Source organism: Penicillium malachiteum (assembly GCF_028827825.1).
Source record: "Penicillium malachiteum strain IBT 17515 chromosome Unknown utg000002l:1.0-8849297.0:1.0-8852440.0, whole genome shotgun sequence".
In the NCBI taxonomy this organism is placed as follows: domain Eukaryota; kingdom Fungi; phylum Ascomycota; class Eurotiomycetes; order Eurotiales; family Aspergillaceae; genus Penicillium; species Penicillium malachiteum.
In genome coordinates this window covers 426,213-444,860 of record NW_026643095.1, presented here as the reverse complement: position 1 = coordinate 444,860, position 18,648 = coordinate 426,213, and the positions used below count along the sequence as shown (strand labels likewise).

Sequence of the window (18,648 nt, the reverse complement as noted above, 5' to 3'; positions counted from 1 at the left end):
GTCTAGAACTACGCCACTGCGTACACCACGGAACCCAATGTGGATTTAAAGTGGAGTAGGCCACGTTTGCTTGTCTCTATTTTATGTTATATAATTGGTTTAATTGATATCCACAAGGCCAAAAATACCCAAAAATACCCAAAAAATACTTGGGCATCCAATGATCATCTTAATCATCTTAATTAGGTCGAGTGCCCTGACAGACGAGGGAACCGCTTCTTCTCCTGGTTGCCCCGGCTATGTTCTTTAACAGATTTAGGGGTTCTTCGAGTCCCTTTAGAATATTAATTGTGGTTCATCCCCTAAAATAGATAGAGAGTAGGCCCCTTTCCATGGTACCTGCAGGTGTTCGAAAAACTCGATAGAAGCCTTAGAACACATCATCCGGCCTCTCCGGAAGCCTCGGCATCACTCCGTTGGCTCTTCTTCGTCACCCTTCGGTCCTATTTGTAAGGACTTAGTGGTCCGCCAGTGGTCCGCCACCTGTTTCAAGAATCTCGAAGCAAAGCCACAGCAGATCAGACTCAAGTGGATTTTAACTGGATCCAACTGGACCCTGCTAGTCCCCATCGAGTCATCTCGGCCTCCTGTTCTTAGTTGATGCCTATGGTATCAGGCAGAAATTGAGAATTCTTCACTGTACGAGGTCATCAATTGATCGCTATCATAGTAGAATCATAGTAGAATTCAACTCAAATATTCACGAGAGGTTGAAATTGCTACATCCTAAAATCTAGACTACTCATTTCTCTATACATAGAACATACTCGAAATTAGAATCGATTGAATCATTTTGAAGCTTCCCTGTATGTACCACAATCGTGCATTCAAAAACCTTGAAAGGTGGATTCATCATAAATGGAGTCAGGTCTAGAATTAGACACCAAGTCCCGTATGGGTCTGATGTAATTTCCTGATGTGCTCAAATTAATCGACTCATCAAATAGGAGTTATCGAATAAATCTCCGTTACTGTTACTCCTAATACGCTTACTGCAGAAATTTCCGTTCTGCAAGGGATGAACTAACTAGTATGGAAATTTCCCCGAGTTGTCTGACTTTCAAGTCCCAAAAATAGAGCTAACAATAGGGCTGTGTCACTATGGTAGTATTCATTAGTCCCAATAGTATGGTTTGACATCGGGGGGGGTGGAATGCCCCTTTACTATTATGGGGCATGTGGACAAATCTGATCTTTAAGGGGCTGGACCCCAGTAAGCACTTGATCACGCATGATGACACCATTGGCATATATGGAATATGGAATCGATTGTCAGCATTAAAGGTCTCAGTACCCCGTATTTAGATGTGATAATGTCTCAAAGATTGAAGACTAGATTCTTGATTTATGTACAGAATTATAAAATAGCACGCTGGCTGATGCAACTTAATGCTCTGAGACAAAGATGCCTGCCATACCCATGCCCTATAATACCCGTTAGTAAGGAGGATCGCTATTGAATTCAGGTTCAACTTACAGTTCCCACACACATGGATGTCACAGCAATACGCTTGTCCTGGCGACGCAGCTCTGACAGCGCAGTAACCACTTGACGAGCACCTGTTGCGCCCAATGGATGACCAAACGCACTGCGCAGAATTAGTAACTGTAGAAGATGGGGTATCCCGAAGAAACTTACATAGATCCACCACGGGGGTTCACCTTGGCCTCATCAAGAGCCAACTTATTGACACAGTAAACACCCTAGAGGTAAGTTAGAATGATGACTTCAAGCTATACTCGAAACTCAAACTCACCATAGAAGCAAAGGCCTCGTTGATCTCAAAGATATCAATGTCATCCTTGGAGAGACCGAATTTGTTCAAGATCTTGGGGATAGCGTAGGAAGGACCAATACCCATAATGCGGGGCTCCAATCCAGTCACTGTAGCACCACAGAACTTGCCAACAATAGGCTGACCCAGCTCCTGAGCACGGGAACGCTTCATCAAAACCAATGCAGCAGCACCATCAGTAATCTGACTAGCATTACCACCGGTAGTAGCACTAGGTTCCCATTGAGGGAAGGCAGCCCGAATCTTGCCTAGGCTCTCAGGAGTGGTACCATAGCGAATTCCATCATCCCGATCAACAACGACATCACGAACCTCGCCAGTCTTGGGATCCTTGATCTGAGTCTTGATAGGAATAATCTCATCCTCAAACCACCCAGCCTTCTGCGCCCGCTCAGCTTTCTGGTAGCTTCCTGCGGCAAACTTATCATGCTCTGCGCGCGAGATACCAAACTGCTGCGCGACGTTCTCAGATGTCTGGCCCATAGGCTGGTAGTTTTGCGACGCAACGGGGTGGTTCTTGATGCGCTCTGCCATCTCCGGCGCACCACCATCCGCATTTGTGCTCATACTCTCTGCGCCAACAGCAATTCCCACTTCGATTGAGCCGGCGATGATCTGGTTCGCGATGTTTTGGATAGAGAGGAGACCTGAGGAACAGAATCGATTCGAGACAGAGGCGGCGGTTGTTACGGGAAATCCGGCTGCGAGAACGGCTGAGCGAGCCATGTAGGCTGCGCCTTGGGCGAGACAGTTGCCCACGGAGACATCTTCGACCAGATTGGGGTCGATCTTGGAGTTTTCTCGGACTGCCTGATATGAAGAGTTAGTACCAGACTGGTGGTAATCTAATTGCGCAATTGAAGATTTCTTACTGTGAGCAAGGAAATCAAGAGATTGTCAACTGTTGTATCCTTCAATCCACCCTTCCGGGCCTTTGTGAGGGGTGTTCGCGCAAGATAAGTGATGACCTGTTTCGAAGGGGCAAAAATTAACCAAGGCCGATTATGGACACACGTGCAAGTCAGATACTAACAACGTCATCGGGATTCTTTGCTAAGAGCCGCTGCTTAGCCGAGCCAGGAGCCGACAGCTGGTTTGCGACAGCGGATAATCTTTGCTGAGGAGTGGACATGGTTGAAAAGAATATATGTAAGAAGTAAGGGGGAAGAAGCTATTTTCTTTTTTTCCCTTCTTCTACGGAAAGTGGAAAAGTACATTAGGGGATGTTTTGCTATTTAATGGGGTAGAACGCGGGGCCGAAATAGACCGCGGTTGACCGCGGTTCATTTTTTTGTGAAAGGATCAGAAAGCATCGGAAGCCGAGATTAATATGATTAATATTCATTCATTAAATTGAAGTCAATGAAACATCTTCAGCCGATGAGAAATGCCGTTGCGATCTGTGTAATATCTGTATGATACGGTTATTTGACGGCCCTCGGCTCGTATATGCAGGTTCTGATTGGTGGAGATCTGTATTTTACATGAATGATTGTTTCCTTCTGACATGCGGCAACCTTCTGCAAGGTTATGTCGATCATAGTAAGATGACAAAATTTACAATGAGCTTAACAGTTATTGGAGGTTTACACGAGATAGTGTTTTCAGGCCTCCGACATATACGAGGTAGGGGGGGTAACAACTCCCTTTGAAGAGGCAACACTTCTCTAAAACAACCATGGAAGAGTCCATGCAGCTCTGGTCACCGCAATACCGGGGGCGCCAAGATTCAAAATGTCGGGGTAGGAGTTCGGTACCAGCGGGGGGATTTCCCGACAGCAAAAAGAAAGAAGCAAAACTCCACCTCGGCCTTGCTAGTTTGGTCAATAGTGTGCGGCAGATCAGTGCCTGGACAGCTTCCGTCGATGTCACAGTGGGGAGGAGCCCGTGTTTTATAACTCCCCCAACAATTTTCTCCAGACTTCAAGTTCATATTACGACTTTAACTGCTAGAAGGACTTGGAATCACTACACCGCTCCGATTTTTACTTTCCCATCCAATTGAGGACTCGGAGGCCTTGCATTATACACTGCTATATTCTACGCTTGTGTGCATCTCAGATTCAAGTTCTCAACTTGAACCACTTGCGTCATACAGCAAACCCCGCGCGTCCAGCACGATGGACATATTCTCTGAGGCCAGCCTGCCCGCCGTGGCAATGGCATCAGCCATGTCTGTGGCTGCGGGTGCATATTTGAATGCCAAGCTCTCGATCTCCACAGACTTGTCAGCCCACTTCAATGATAAGGCATTTGGCAAACGAATTGGGGAGCGAATGGGACAGCTCGGCGATACGGTCACCATCTACAAGATGCTCGAAAGAGTGGTCGATGTGGAGGGTCAGGGATCTGCAGATGCTGTGTGGTTCGAGCAGAAAACTTGGTCATATACGCAACTAAAAGACTGTAAGATCATTTCCCTTAAAATACGAAGGCTCTAGATCTGACGAATTTTTTTTACCAGTGGTGGATCGCTTTGCAGCGCTCCTGCATGCACGAGGCGTTGCATCTGGAGATTTCATTGGTGTATTTACCACAAACTCGCCTGAAATGGTCGTGGTACTTTATGCATTATCAAAATTGGGCGCTGTTTCTGCGATGATTAACACCAATCTGCGAGGTAGGTGATTCCATGCAGCCCTGGAAAGACCCATCACTAACCTTATGAAGATGACACTTTTGTCCACTGCCTCAATGTCTCAGGTGCTAAATCGATCATTTCAACACCTGATCTGGCAGAGCATGTTTGTGGTGACTTACCACACTTATCATTCAACTTTTCCTCTTTCGACGGAGTTTCCACTGGCTCTGTGGAACTAGTGACATCCACAGAATTGCAGCAATTCTCACCATCAGGCTTATCAGCAGCCAAGCGTGGTCCCAAAGATCCAAGCGCTCTGATCTACACATCAGGCACTACAGGAAAGCCGAAGGCATGCGCGATCCTGAATATGCTCACAGTGATTGTCTCCACTCCACTGTCATCAGATGCAAAAAACAAGTCCAAGTACTTCCCCTTGCGAACATATTCATCCCTTCCACTTTTCCACGGCACCGCCTTTTTCACCGGAGTATGCTACTCCGTAGGAACTTGCGGAACGCTTTGTCTGCGACGCAGGTTTTCTGCATCGCAATTCTGGAAGGATGTACATGATTCGCGGGCCAACAAGATTCTGTACATCGGTGAGTTGTGTCGGTACCTTCTCTCCACCCCACCTTCTCCGTATGATCGTAACCACGGCTGCCTTGTTGCAGCGGGCAACGGATTGCGCGGTGAGATCTGGGAAAAATTCAAGACTCGATTCGGCGTCCCTGAGATCCGCGAGTTCTATAGATCCACAGAAGGTGTTGCCAAGTTCGATAACCATGGTGTCGGAGTCTGGGGCGCTGGAAAGGTCGGATTCTCCGGTCCCATTCGTCGGTATATGGAGGATGATACTTTCATCGTGAAATATGATACAGATTCCGAGATGCCATGGCGAGACCCTAGCACTGGGTTTTGTGTGAGAGCGAAACTTAATGAGGAAGGTGAGGCTATTGGGCGCGTTCGGGATCGTGGATTCTTAATCGAGTACCTTGGGAATGAAGACGCGACGGAGAAAAAGCTTCTCCGAGATGTTTTCGAAAAGGGTGACCTGTTCCAGCGGACAGGCGATCTTGTTGTTCAGGATTCGTCGGGCTGGATTCGATTCCAGGATCGCGTGGGTGATACATTCCGTTGGAAGGGAGAGAATGTCAGTGCGGGTGAGATCCGGGATCACATCTGTCGGATCGATGGTGTCCATGATGCCGTGGTATACGGTGTGAAGCTTGCTGGGTAGGTCTTGGAGTTGATATGTTGATGGACTGAGATGCTCATATGATTTTAGATACGATGGTCAAGCTGGTGCTGCTGGCATCACTCTAGAGGAGCATTCACCTGCTGTTCACAATGAGTTCGCTGCCAAACTTTACCCGGAGTTAAAGAGCAAGGGTATACCATCGTATGCCTTCCCTCGTCTTGTTAGGTTCACAGAGAAGTAAGTTAAACCTTGGAAGACATGAAAAACCATCGAACTAATGGGTATCTAGGGTGGCAACTGGTGTCACTTTCAAACAGGCTAAGGGAGACTTGGTAAAGAAGAGTTGGGATCCCCGAAAGGATTCTTCAGGTGATGGCTTGTACTGGTTGAATGGAACTAAATACGAGCAGTTGGTAGATGCGGGCTGGACTAGCATTGAGGATGGAAAGGCCAAGCTATGAGCACTCAGAGTTCTTCAAGTTCAAATGTTGGCTGTGATATACCCTCTGTTAGCTCAACTTGAAGTCCAGACGCTATATAAACTCAGACTCGGAGCTTCGATCATTCCCGAGGTCATGTACAAAATTCAATATAAAAAAACTGCAGAGTTAGAATGGGAAGCATCATGGTAATTCAATTTTCCTAGTATGTTCTCAGGCTTCATAAGATTGGTCTTCAAGTCAATAATCGAAAAATCACCTAAGGGTGGCTGAGTAGTTAGAAGTATTCAGAAATATGAACTGGTGGTGGGTGCCTGCAAATTCTGGCCTTGATATCGTTTCTCAGTTATAGAGGTAAAATCAGGAGTTCAGGTAACCATCCACATCGTAGTAGCTCAGCGGACTATCGTGTCTGTCCCAATGTGATTTGACACTATGATACCATAAGTCTAGTTTGCTGGGACTGAGGGTTGCTCAGTAGCATCAGCGAGCGTGAGACTTGCCTAAGTGGAACACCACCGTGAGAAAGCATGCAGCGGACTATGTGAAAGGCTTCTGTGGATGGACTTTTTTTTTGCTCTTTCTTCCTATACTCCTTTCATATTCTTATCTATTTTATTAGATTTGTTATGATTTTTTGAAAGTTGAAGCTTTCATCGTCTTCTCATTTTGACGCCTCACTTGCCGTGTTTATTGCGAAATCAAAAGTCCGTGGATCGATTCCTGCTCACTACATTTCTTTTTATTTCTTTTTGACCACGTCCACTGGCAAGACCAGGCTAGGTACCTTTCTCCTGAAAAGTTACACGCTACTATCCTGTTACTTTCCAAGGTTCGGATGTACTTGATAGAAACCATCATGAGATTAACAGAAGACTCCTATATACATGAAAATAGGTAATGTAATACTTGATATGTATCATAATATTTGCTTTTCTAAAAAAAATATTCTTCAATTTTTTATATCCCTTACCAGGACTCGGAATACTATTCTTATTCCGCTATCACGATCCCCCCAAGTTAGTTGACTATATGGCCAGAAACAGCAACATCACCAGGCACTACCTTATTATTGCGTGTATATAGGTGCTGTGAAAGTGACAGATCCTGTCTCGCACAGCAGCCATTCTTGAACAAACGCAAGGCAGCAAGATGAACCTGTTCATCTCGACACTGCCTTAGCACAAAAAGCAAGATGGTGGTAAACTCGATCCCGAAGATAAACTTCGGTCCATCCGTATAAGCGTCAGAGACAATATCGAGTATCTGTCGAAAATAATATTCATGTGCTGAGTATGGCGCATCTGGACTCAGTCCACCGTTGGCCCATATCTTGCATACAAGCCATCGGGCTTTGAATAGGCGATTCCCGCGGCGCTTCATGTTCGCATCGAACCGCTCCAATCCCAGCAAGAGCGCATAAAATGCATCGAGGTCTTCATTTAGTTTTCTTTGCTGAAATTCAACACTCATTTCAGGCTCGGAGGGTGATTCTGTATCTTGGCATGACTCCTGGTTTTCCCTAGCGAAGGCTAATCCCACAGCCCGAGATGTAAGCTCAGTGAGTGCCTGCTTAGCTTGTATCAAATCAGAGAAGCCTGAAACGCCACAGGGAGATTTGTATTCAACCGGTCGAGGCATTTCCGGGAAGCAGTCCGGAAGGAGAAGAATGAAAGCATTGAATAGTGCCAATGTTGCCTCGAGCTCAACTCTAGGTTTGTATGCTTTGACCAGTCGCATAGCGTGTCTTGTGTGAAAAATCGCGGACTCAGGACAGCCGCGTAGGAACTCAACTCCAATGAGTAGGATACACGCCGTTACCACGACGTCAAGGTTATCGATTTTCGCACCCATGATCTCCTGGATCGCATTTCCGTAATGTCGATGAGCGAATCTTAAATCCGCTGTTTTGGGTGGATGAGATGAGTTGCCTACAAATTGCACGAAGAAGGAGCTGATCGCCATCATTGCATGTCTGGTGATTGGCTCGTGGTATGTCATTTGAGGAACCAATTCCGTCCAGAATGAAGGGAATGGGCCTGCGATCATGGGCGCCACGAATTCGCGGAAACATTCGACATTTCGCATTTCAACTGGTCCACCCCAAGGCCTTTGTGAGGGGCGCATATGTTTTAGTTCACTTGATTCCTCATACCCGTCGCACTTTCTCCCCGTGGATGTGCAGTTTCCGCAATGTGGTTTCGCTTCGTTGCACTTGACCTTGCGGATTCTGGATGCGTCGCGCGTCAGAATCGGGACCAGGTCGCATAATTTATTTTCAGAATCTCACCGGCACGTAATGCATCCTGTTCGGGTTCTCTTGAAAGTATTTCTGCGGGGCATTGGGAGACTGGAGACTAGCGGTGGAGGATAAGGGCGGATCTACCCCAAGTGTTTTCAATATCCTCTACCCCGGATTCTGGGTATGAAGCATGAAATGTAATCTGAACCTGGAATTTGGTGTCGCTGACAGGTTTGATGACATCTGGACCCTGAGGACCTTGGAAGGCAGAGGGTCAAATATGGTGAAGTTCAAGTGGAGGACCATTTAAGCATCGGTTCGATGCCAAGCTTCCCGAGGTCATCTGGGCAATTTCTTGGCTCCATGACAAATTAAAGAGCCTCGCCACCTCCAGGGCACTCGTGCATATTAAGGCAACCGAGTGAGCAACTCTAATTCATCGTATTCAAAAATGTGAAGGGATACATAGCAGGTATCAAAGTATGCATGATTAAAAGTTCTTAAAAATATCTACAGCTAGATCTGACAAATTATGTAGCAATGAGGCAATACACATGCAGGGCACTGCCCAAGTACTCGTGGCATGGCCTCAACCTCCGAGAACAAACATTTCGAATAAATACATCCGAGTCCGAGTCGCAAAAACGCGAAGCAATATTTTCAAATGTTGACACGATGATGGATAGAAATGAACATCTTCCGATCGCACACCGTTCTTGTATTTGTGGGAACGGCCACCCCGTTTTAACAAGTGAGCGAGCCAAACTGATGGCCTAAAGGCGCTTTCAGGTCGAGAGAACACTTAAATTCGGGTCACATCATCCTCGTTCTTCTTATCAAGATGGAGACGGCGACGCCACTTCATGCGACTCTTCTTCATCGCACGCTGGGTTCGCTCCCAGGGGTAATTGACAGGAGACTCTCCACCAGTGAAGATGAAGAAATCGTACAAGAACGCACCGTTGAATGCACCGGCAATGGCGCCGACCCAGGGTCCGTAGAACCAGTATGGGTTCAGGAACAGATCACTAGGGAAACCAAGAGCCAGAAGAGCAAGACGAGGACCAAAGTCACGACTGGGGTTAAAGGCAGCACCAGTTTGGTAAGCCATGGTCATACACAGGCAGGTAATCACCAAACCAACAATAAGCGAGTTCATACCAGCACCGGGAGGAGCATTTTGGTCATCACCCAATGCCAGGATCACACATGCAAGGAAAGTGGTTCCCAAGAACTCATTAGCAAAGGCCGTTCCGGGATCGATCCAGGATTCACGCTGGCTGGTGACAAAGCTGGTGACGATGCCGCTGGTGGCGTTGGTTGCAAGATAGTTCTCAATCGAGCGGTAGTAGAGACCATAAGCCGCCAGGGCAGCACAGAATGCACCGAGGAATTGAGCAGCAAAGTATTCCGGCATCTTGGACTTGGGGAAACCACGGTAGAACCAGAGCATGAGGGTAACGGCAGGGTTGAGGTGAGCACCGGAGACACCACCAGAAATGTAGATACCAATCATAGTGGCCAGGCCCCAGGACCAGGCCGTCGTGTTCGGGTTGCCTTGATCATTAATGGTGACAGACAGATCAGCGCAGAAACCAATCGTGAGCTGAACGAACACGGCTAGAGCCTCGGCCAGAGCCTCGCGGTGATGTGTCCGGATAACAGACCAGGTGGTGTGATTGTTGTGAATTTCATCCTCCACAAGCTCCTGGATCAGGGGATGCAAATCTTCGGGGTGGGTGGATTCGTCGAGAAAAGGGATCTCGACCTTCGGTTCATCCAACCCTGGGATCTCCTGCTGCTCGGGAATAGGTCCCAGGCCCAGGTCATCATTGAATAAATCATTTGTTCTACCAGGGACTTCGGTATCCTCTGTGGTTTCAGAGCCTCCTTCCTGGACAACCGACAGCGCCTCTTGAGACTGATTCCATTGCGATTGGCGTCTTCTACGAGTAGATGAAGCACGGGACAAACGCGATCCTTGTCTGGTAGATGTGGTATCACCATTCAGGATCTTGTTCATGAAGGCTTGCTCACGCTGCAACCGAGCATCCTCAACCTGCGCCGCCATTTTCCGCGGGTCGGTGGTTTTGTCAATCCTCCCCTGCTCAAGGTCATTGGGATCCACATCCAAGCCGTATCTCTGTGAGTTCTCAAGTGGAAGCTGGGCGTTTGCACGCTGCTGAATGAGCTCATCCCTGGTGGGCACCATACCCGGTCGCACCACACGGGGCAAGGGCTTTGCGAGAGACCATACTGGCTTCGCATTGGCAGGCTGTTCATATGAAGGGTTCAGGTCCGCATATCCGGGCTGCACAAAGGGCTCCTGAGCCATGCGCAGTTGAGGGGTCTCATCAGGCCCGGCCAGGGTAAACTTGCCCTGTGTTCGAGCCGCGAGTGTAGTTCGTGGAGCTAGACTGGGGATTCCAACACTGCCGCTACGCTGCCCTGAGCTACGTCGTCGCAGTCCACCATCATCCTCGGTCGCATCCCCAGATCTCCTGCCTCTGGGAGAGATTGCATCTCTACGATTCGGGGAAGTTGGTCCATCTTGGTTTCTCGCACTTGCGCCGGACTATACAGAACGTGCTATTAGTCAAATGAAAGATCACCATGGCATACAATGCACTTGGTGGGTAATTCGTACTTACCAGCGCTCGGGGCCTTCTCAGGTCTCCTTCTTCACCTTCCATGATGATTTACAATGTGAAAAGCTTTTCAAACAGTTTCCGGGTAAATTCTCAATTCAAGGCTGCCAAGGCTAACGGGGATCAACGATCAACACCCGTTCTTACGACAGACAACCTTTGACGCAAGATTGATTGCTCAAAGTGAGGAAAGGAAAAAATTCGACCGTTTAGAGTGGATGCCGGGGGAATAAGAACATCTCATCCCGAGGTCCCTGTTCTCTACACTTCGTAAGCGAGTGGAAACAAACTTGACGCAATGGCTTAAGATCATCGAGATCTCCCAATTGGCGTACTCAAGCTTTGCATGGAGTGGGTAGAAGTTCCAATCAATAGAAAAGGGGCGCAAGCCTCTTAGTTCCTGTCCTGGCCCACTATGGTCCACACATGGAGTCCACATTGTGCTTTTGATTGAGCCATGGAATGGGTCCTGGCTCCATCCATTCTCCCTCATCAGCCGGGAGGCGTCGAACGGTTTCAGCCATTGATAGGCTAATGCTGAGCGGGACTTATGCAATCTCCTTCCAAGAATTTCTCCCGTCCTATCCGGACGCGTTGTGGCCGCCACTCAAGAACATAGTGTATAATGAAGGGAGGAGAGGGGTGGAAGAGGAAAGTTATGCGGATGACATCAGTTCAAATGTTTTTACCCGAACCAAATTCTTTTTTTTGTCTCGATTTTCAATTCTCCCATATTATATCTCCTGACAGGGATTGAGTCTCCACTTTGATACCGCGCTATTCTCTGTCGTGATAGAATGGGAATTTTGGGCCAAATGGAAAATATCTCCCTCCCTTTGGTCCCGTTTATTGTCGTAATTCGTTCCGACTCCTCGTGGTCCTTAGCCACGCCTTCAAATTCTAACACTTTGAGCTATCATCCCGGCTTTCCAGTATAGACTAACCGCCGACGTGTGAAAGGTGATCGTCTTTCGTTTTTACCCAAATTTCAAATCATCCTGAAAAAACTGGACCCAACAAGCCCCGCTTACCCTTTGATCCGTTAAGGGTGCACCTGGAGCCATCGTACTGGATGGATTGAGCCTGCGATCAGATAATCAAAGCTTGACAACTCGCAAGCAGATGTTCTCTTGTTTGGACACACAGTCTTCCATACTGGCAGTCTAATACTTCGTACAGACCAGCTACATGAATCATTGGGTGCCGGAACTCGGACACATCCCCCTAGTGGCCCCAGTCTTGAACTGGAGCCGTGGACCGTGCGATCGTCATCTTGCAGCACACCAAATCCCTAGACGATGGTAACGAACCACACCAGACATGATGGATTGACATGATTCAGTGCAAAATTCTCAATTCCGTGCGGGGTTACTGACAGTCCATCTGATCAACCCGGATCAACCATGAGATGCCTTGCCTATAATGGTATGCATTGCCTACCCAAATACTCCGACTCCGAGGGTTGTATCAGTTATGCAATGTTTGTGAGCTATGGCACATACATATGCATAAATGGTGGTCTTATCACCATCAAACTGTGATGTCAATTGTTGTGGGTCCCGTCATACGTGCATAATTGCTTTTTTTCTCCTTATCCAGGAGAGTAGTGGCACGAGTCTCTCCAGACTCGATCTTCCATTCCCTATTAATATTCAGACATCTGGGGCATTGGTGAAGCATTTTTAGTTACTTTTTGTCTTTGAAAATCAAATTAGCATCCCGATTAATCCCTTCTTACAAGGAATGTTTGCCCTCTGCAGTGTGGGCGCTAATTCTCTCTAGAGCATGGACACCCCTGAAACATTTGAACCTTGATGCATAATGCATTTGATATAGCCCGGCTGTATAGCCTACACTTATGCGATTCAAAGAGTAGAATTCAACTACCATCATAGGTCAGAGGAAACGTTCAAGCAATCCAATTCAAGTTGACACACTGCCGATCATGCATTTAAATACGCCATTTTAGCTTCAACATTGGGGCAATGTTACTGCGGAGTGGTTTCGACACACATGTCCATCTTTCAGTTCTGAAAATTATGTAGGCATTTCAATTTGACATGATTCCAACTTGAAGGTTTCACGTTGCGTATGTGTCCGAGTCACCATGCAAACCTACATAGTATCATATTTCTACATACGAGAAAACAAAAATCCCGAGGTGGTTTAATTGAGAAGGTTATCCAGATGTCACAGTCCCGGCTAGAACCTTGATAAAATCATGATCCCAACTTAGCACTTGATCATTCGCCACTGGCATGAAACATCTCACTAGAATTAATCATGGCACTCAAGGTGACTGGCCACATTTGCATTGCCAGCAGAGGGTCAGCACCACCAACAACCCAAAAAGCCACTGAACCGAAAATCAATATCCGAGTTAAACTCTCCAACGGAGTATCCGACCCCATCTCCTCTGAATTCGAATTATCCTGTTGGAGGGGAGTGTTGAACAGTGCTTGGCTCGATGTTAAGCTTTGATGTTGCACAACCGAGATTGCTCGCAGCAGGGATCAGCATAGCTCATCGAATGAGGTTACCACAAATGGGGCGTTGTTGCTTTTGAAGAACCACCTGGGCAGCGTCCAAAAGAGTTGATCGGAGAGCTCGCTACAAGGGAAGAGCTAAAAAGAAGATTGAATTGTTCCACCGCTATGAAAGCACTAATCACTGGCCCCATTGAAATATTTTTGCACAGGGAAAGGCTATGCGGGACGGCGAATTCTGACATTATGGGATGGATGAGCTGTTGGAAAAGCCAGTATTGACAGACATTGTGCGGGGGCTAATTGGAATATTAAGAAGGAAATTGGTCGATATTAAACTGGTATTAGGAGTATTGTAAATAATTGCACTATATCTAAACATGGAGGAATCAAAAACCATCATCGCCAGACTGGTAAATTGCCAGAATTGGTGAATGAGCCATTCATTTGTCCAATCTGCACACCCGAATTATTACCCTCAAACTTGATATACGTATTCCGATGAACATCACCGGCCTTAAGAACATTCACAATCGCTTTCTCATACTCAACATTGTGAGAATGAATCTTGTACAACAAGTCTTTAGCATAAACAACAGCTACCATCGCCGCATATCTCTGCCAATCCTTATTCTTGTGCGAATCAGCATAGTCACAGATGCCGCGGATAATCAGGCAAGGGAAGTGATTGACCAGCCCGGCTGCTTCCATTTCAAAGCACAAGACATCCTGCTCCTTCGAAAGTTGGTCCCTGATTATGGCATCTTTCATAAGATTGTTGGCGGATGCAATCAAGCCGTAATGAACCATCGGGTTATCCATATCCTTGGTGCGCTCGCTTCGCGAAATGAGATCAGATTTATTTATCCCACAGCTATCAACACAGTTCATCTCGCTATCGATGGGATGGACAACATTTGTTTTATATAGCCGGTCGCTTGCAGTATCAGGACGCGCAAACTTTCTTCGTAATCGTGGTTTATCTGCAAGGATCTCGGTGATAGTGTCTTCAATCCCATTGCCCTCAAGTTCGTATTGTGCTGCAAGCCCATTTACTGCCGTGAGGAGGATCGTAGGAGGCTGATTGACGAATCCTGTAGCCTTGAAGCTTTGGTCTTGTATTGTCTTCCCGAAGTCATAATGCAAGACACCACCCTCTCCATTATCAGGAATCCCAACGACGATATCTCCAAGCCGGATATCATGCTTCCGACTTGGTGCACCGCCACCTATCCCAACCATCAAGGCAATGCGAATATTCGGAAATGAATTTGTCATGCTTTCGGCTACACGAGCTGCCGATGCTGTACCATACTCTCCCATCGGTAGAACAGAGATGACCACGTTGTGATTCCCAATTCTTCCTAGGGTGTATTGGTCTTTGTTCCCAGGTGGTAAACGAACTGGCTCATGCTTCTCGTCTAGACATAGTTGGGCGGCAGTATACTCGGGAAGGATGGCGGATATCCAGCCAACGGTGTAGTCTTCGGGGTTCAAGTTGGACATTTTGAAATCTCATAGAAGGCAGGAGTCATGTATATGCGTTCGGGGATCTTCAAAGATACTGAATATCAAAACTCAGATCGAGTCGAAGAAGGCGGGCGGCGACTGGTTTTGGCCCCACGTTCACAGCGCCTTGGTATCGACAAATGTACGGCATTGAGGAGCTAGTCACCTGATAGTGAGGCTGAGATTTCCCCTCACTTGGTGCCGATCCTTCTAGCCCGATCTTGATCATTCTTTACGTTGCCCCGAGATATTTTGATCAGGACCAGAGAGGGGGAATCAATATCACGATGTATTATACATTGATAAATACATGAAACCTACAGGCCTGAAGAGTTGCGATTTGAATGTCCAAAATAGACCAGGTTCTTGATACCAATGCAACCAATACCAGCGCATTGATGAACCCCATGAATGATGCACCATACACGACTCAATTTCCATCGATCAAAAGCCATCAATTTCCTAGGATTATCACTGGCCCCACCCAAAGGATTCGATCCTCTTGTCCCCCAATAGTGACTGAAATATCCACCTCCAATGAATGGGTGTGTAGAATATACTACACATTGAGTCTGGAGAAATTGGAAAACGTAGCCTTTTCAAAGAAGTATCCTCGGCCTTAAGACCATTCGAGCGAAGAACAAGCTGGAAAATGTTTCCGATGTCGACTGGCTCCGCCTTTTCGCTCCAAGGGAATGGAACCGCTTCAGTGGATTCAAATGCCTTCTCAAGTCCCAGCTCATGAGTTTGACGCTCAATGTCGTAGGGAGAGTTAGCGGGTGATCCATCCACATAGACCATAGTCTTTGATACGATTGACATCTTGCATGTAACAAGACGGACCTCTGGGAGATATTCTTTGCCTTTGCTAGGTGTTTCTGGTTGTGAAAATCGAAGTTTAAGGGGAAGAATTGCCGAGTCGTTAAGGTGAATAGTCTGTGGTGCACTTATATATACACGGTAGTCGAATCTCGGGATCTTTAACGAGCCAAAGTATTCTGTGCCTTTTGTCGGAATGAAAGGTCCGTGTCTTGCATTCCAGGAAGAAGATGATGGCTTTGTACACGCCTTGTGAACATTTTCTCTTGAGATCCAAAGCCTTCAAATATGTCCGTGGTATGTCGCATCTTGACAAGACATACAGATTTCCATGTAAATGGTTTGCCACCGTGTGTATACTTTAGTTCCGCCTCTAGATATGCCTCAATGAAGAAAGAGGAACGAACACTCTGCCCGGAACAGCTGAAGCTTCCTGGCAAAGGGCCACTAACAAGTGCTTCATATTCTGATGGAAGCATTTGTTTCTTGGTCTCCCTGTCCCTTGTCGGGATATCAGGGGAGTCTGGTATGTGAAATTCAAAGGGCCAGGATATGGGCTCATCTGTAGCCTCAGAAAGATGTAGAGGTCCTTGGAAGAGAACTTGGGTTTTTGGGATCCAAAGTTGTCTATCAACGGCTCGGGACGAAATAGAAGGCATATGATGATGATGAGGGCCCATTGAGAGATCAGGCCCCATTGAAGTAGCATTGCGATCGATCACCTCCAAGTGCCCTTTGAGGATCAATCTTAAAGTAGCATCGGGTGTGACGACTGGCGAGCGACGAGTGACTGTGCCGATGATGGAATCTCCCGCGGCAAAAGTCCAGCCTTGTGGAGCTGCGATTTCGACTTTTAGGTCTGCGTTTCCGATGCTGAAGATAGGCATGTTGTACTTGTTGTCGTGAGATCCAGAGTTCGTGCTTCTTATACAATCAGAGTTTTTTTTTGTTGCCAAGACACGTGAAAACAAGCAATGGTGAACAGGGAAAGGCCCGTCAAAACCAAAACAAGATCATTTGATTCTGATGGAAATTTATCTAGGCGAACCTAGCCTCAGTCTTGAGTGGGTTTTGGGGCCGAAACTCTTGGCTCGAGAGATCGACAGGGAGTTTCATGCTCCATCTCAAGAAATAACCGAATCTTAGATAGTAGTAAGATAGAGTGACAATAGAGCCCTGAAGTGCTTTCAAATGACTTTTTCCAAGGTTTCTAACTTAAAATGGTCTTCAGGGCTTCCTTCAATATTGGTCACCAGGTCGCGAGTGTCAAGGGTCATACTGGCAGGTCAACGTCATTTCTGCACTTAAAGCTTGCCAAAGTCATTCGTTTCAAGTAGGATCCACCAACAAAGCAGCAAGCATGATGAGGCCCCCGAACCCATCCATGCCACCACACCACTCCTCCCAACTCGCTGCCATTCGTAAAGGGCTCACAGAAGTAATCGCAGAATGGACCAATCCCTCATCATCGGAATCACTACCTAGTCTAACAAGCTCTCCGCTTCTCGCCAGACCAAAAGCATTTCCTGCCGCAGGATCCCTTTTGTTCTCTAAGTCCCAGGACTGCTCGTCACTTGCCTCCCAGAGCTCCTTCTTAGATGGAAGTGGTGCCAATACTAGATCTGGGGGCAGATTGCACATTGTTGCAGGGTCAAAGTAGACCAGCATGTTCACCACTCGGTAAATGACCGCTAGTCTGCGTCTTGATTCCTCATAGAGCCAATCTCGCCAGCTTCGTTCGCGGCTGTAGTTGTTTGCGATGTCTTTTCGGGTAAGATTCTGGGCTATAATCTGTAGGCTGCAATTAGACATCGGAGCAGTAGTAGTAGGAGTAGTAGTAGTATTCGCGAAAAGCCTATAAATTTTAGACTTACTGTCACTGTATTGAGTAACAGCGAATCGAAATCATTGTGCTCCGTTTCACCTTCATCTAATCTGAAAAGGATATAAATAGACACAGACTGCATAGCCGCAAGCAGTCCCCAACTGGATAATTTCCAGGCCTAATTTGAATGATATATTAGTCATTAACCCGATTTCAATGGACTCATAGCAGACTTGACCTACCTCGCTACACAGTCGTTCGCACTCCATCTGTACATTCTTCCAGAACAGCTTGCGGCTTCCACTTAGTCCACTGCCCATCATATACACTAGACTGATGCAGTTGTCCAGTGCCTCCATCTCAGATGTCGTTGAGGTCTGGTTTGGATGGATGAATGGTGGAAGGGCATTTTGACGCAACATTGTCAGAACATAGGACTTCAGAGTATGTTGGATCAGAGTGACCGTTCTTTGTGTATCAGGTCGAGTTTTTGGTCGCTGATTGAGAGACCGAGAGTTTGAGCTTGGTTGTGAAGGTATAGACCAATTTACAGAGTGGGTATGGTCAAACAATGGCTCATGATCAGCAAATAGTCGCCAGCCCGGTGAAGGCTCTTGAACATTTCCATTGATTTCAGCTGTCAAAAATTCGTTGAAAACAATGTCTGTTATATCCCAATTGGGACGTTCTCCTTCGGTGATTGCGACGTGGTTTTCTAATGTGAGAAGGGTACCGTTCCCGCCTGTAACATCATGGTCATTCTCCTCTAGATGATCTTGAAAACATGAAGGAGTTAAGAGCGATGGATTTATCGTACGGCTCTGTTCATTTGAGGCAAGATGGCGGATTTGACTGCCTTTTCTTGCTTTTTCTGCTGACTTTGTGATGTAGCGACATTCAAGGCCCTTGACTTTGCACCTCGAACATTCAGGCTTCATCTTATCGCAGCGGACCTTCCGTCTGGCACAAAAAGTACATGATACAGGCTTCGAGGAGATACTAATTTGTTGAGATCGACAATAGTATCCATGTCTTTTCAGTGTGGATTCTAGAACGCTGCCAGGTTAGTACGAAGCGGTCATGGTGAAGAAAGCAGTATGT

The 18,648-nt window shown here is 46.8% G+C and overlaps 7 protein-coding genes across 7 annotated transcripts; 1 reads left to right on the top strand and 6 right to left on the bottom strand.

The window, feature by feature from the left end:
* Nucleotides 1-1,386: 1,386 nt before the first annotated feature.
* Nucleotides 1,387-2,928, bottom strand: N7483_003218 (putative peroxisomal 3-ketoacyl-coA thiolase (Kat1); the record flags this gene model as incomplete). The annotated part of the gene is made up of 6 exons (XM_057086655.1): nucleotides 1,387-1,425; nucleotides 1,478-1,589; nucleotides 1,640-1,704; nucleotides 1,758-2,606; nucleotides 2,669-2,764; nucleotides 2,830-2,928. The coding sequence occupies 6 exons, from the start codon at nucleotides 2,926-2,928 to the stop codon at nucleotides 1,387-1,389; spliced, it is 1,260 nt and encodes a 419-aa protein (XP_056946484.1).
* A 988-nt stretch (nucleotides 2,929-3,916) lies between these two features.
* N7483_003217 (putative bifunctional fatty acid transporter/acyl-CoA synthetase (FAT1)) lies at nucleotides 3,917-6,039 on the top strand (the record flags this gene model as incomplete). Its single annotated transcript, XM_057086654.1, has 5 exons — nucleotides 3,917-4,202; nucleotides 4,261-4,416; nucleotides 4,467-5,613; nucleotides 5,666-5,815; nucleotides 5,868-6,039. 5 exons carry the CDS (start codon nucleotides 3,917-3,919, stop codon nucleotides 6,037-6,039), a joined length of 1,911 nt encoding a protein of 636 aa, XP_056946483.1.
* Nucleotides 6,040-7,038: 999 nt separating this feature from the next.
* On the bottom strand, nucleotides 7,039-8,106 carry N7483_003216 (uncharacterized protein; the record flags this gene model as incomplete). Its single annotated transcript, XM_057086653.1, has 1 exon — nucleotides 7,039-8,106. The coding sequence occupies one exon, from the start codon at nucleotides 8,104-8,106 to the stop codon at nucleotides 7,039-7,041; it is 1,068 nt and encodes a 355-aa protein (XP_056946482.1).
* A 956-nt stretch (nucleotides 8,107-9,062) lies between these two features.
* On the bottom strand, nucleotides 9,063-10,953 carry N7483_003215 (MIP/aquaporin family protein; the record flags this gene model as incomplete). The annotated part of the gene is made up of 2 exons (XM_057086652.1): nucleotides 9,063-10,835; nucleotides 10,912-10,953. The coding sequence occupies 2 exons, from the start codon at nucleotides 10,951-10,953 to the stop codon at nucleotides 9,063-9,065; spliced, it is 1,815 nt and encodes a 604-aa protein (XP_056946481.1).
* Nucleotides 10,954-13,793: 2,840 nt separating this feature from the next.
* N7483_003214 (5'-methylthioadenosine/S-adenosylhomocysteine nucleosidase family protein) lies at nucleotides 13,794-14,900 on the bottom strand (the record flags this gene model as incomplete). The annotated part of the gene is made up of 1 exon (XM_057086651.1): nucleotides 13,794-14,900. One exon carries the CDS (start codon nucleotides 14,898-14,900, stop codon nucleotides 13,794-13,796), a length of 1,107 nt encoding a protein of 368 aa, XP_056946480.1.
* Nucleotides 14,901-15,374: 474 nt separating this feature from the next.
* On the bottom strand, nucleotides 15,375-16,838 carry N7483_003213 (uncharacterized protein; the record flags this gene model as incomplete). Its single annotated transcript, XM_057086650.1, has 3 exons — nucleotides 15,375-15,881; nucleotides 16,046-16,595; nucleotides 16,771-16,838. The coding sequence occupies 3 exons, from the start codon at nucleotides 16,836-16,838 to the stop codon at nucleotides 15,375-15,377; spliced, it is 1,125 nt and encodes a 374-aa protein (XP_056946479.1).
* A 213-nt stretch (nucleotides 16,839-17,051) lies between these two features.
* N7483_003212 (uncharacterized protein) lies at nucleotides 17,052-17,969 on the bottom strand (the record flags this gene model as incomplete). Its single annotated transcript, XM_057086649.1, has 3 exons — nucleotides 17,052-17,513; nucleotides 17,597-17,725; nucleotides 17,790-17,969. 3 exons carry the CDS (start codon nucleotides 17,967-17,969, stop codon nucleotides 17,052-17,054), a joined length of 771 nt encoding a protein of 256 aa, XP_056946478.1.
* Between the last annotated feature and the right edge of the window lie 679 nt (nucleotides 17,970-18,648).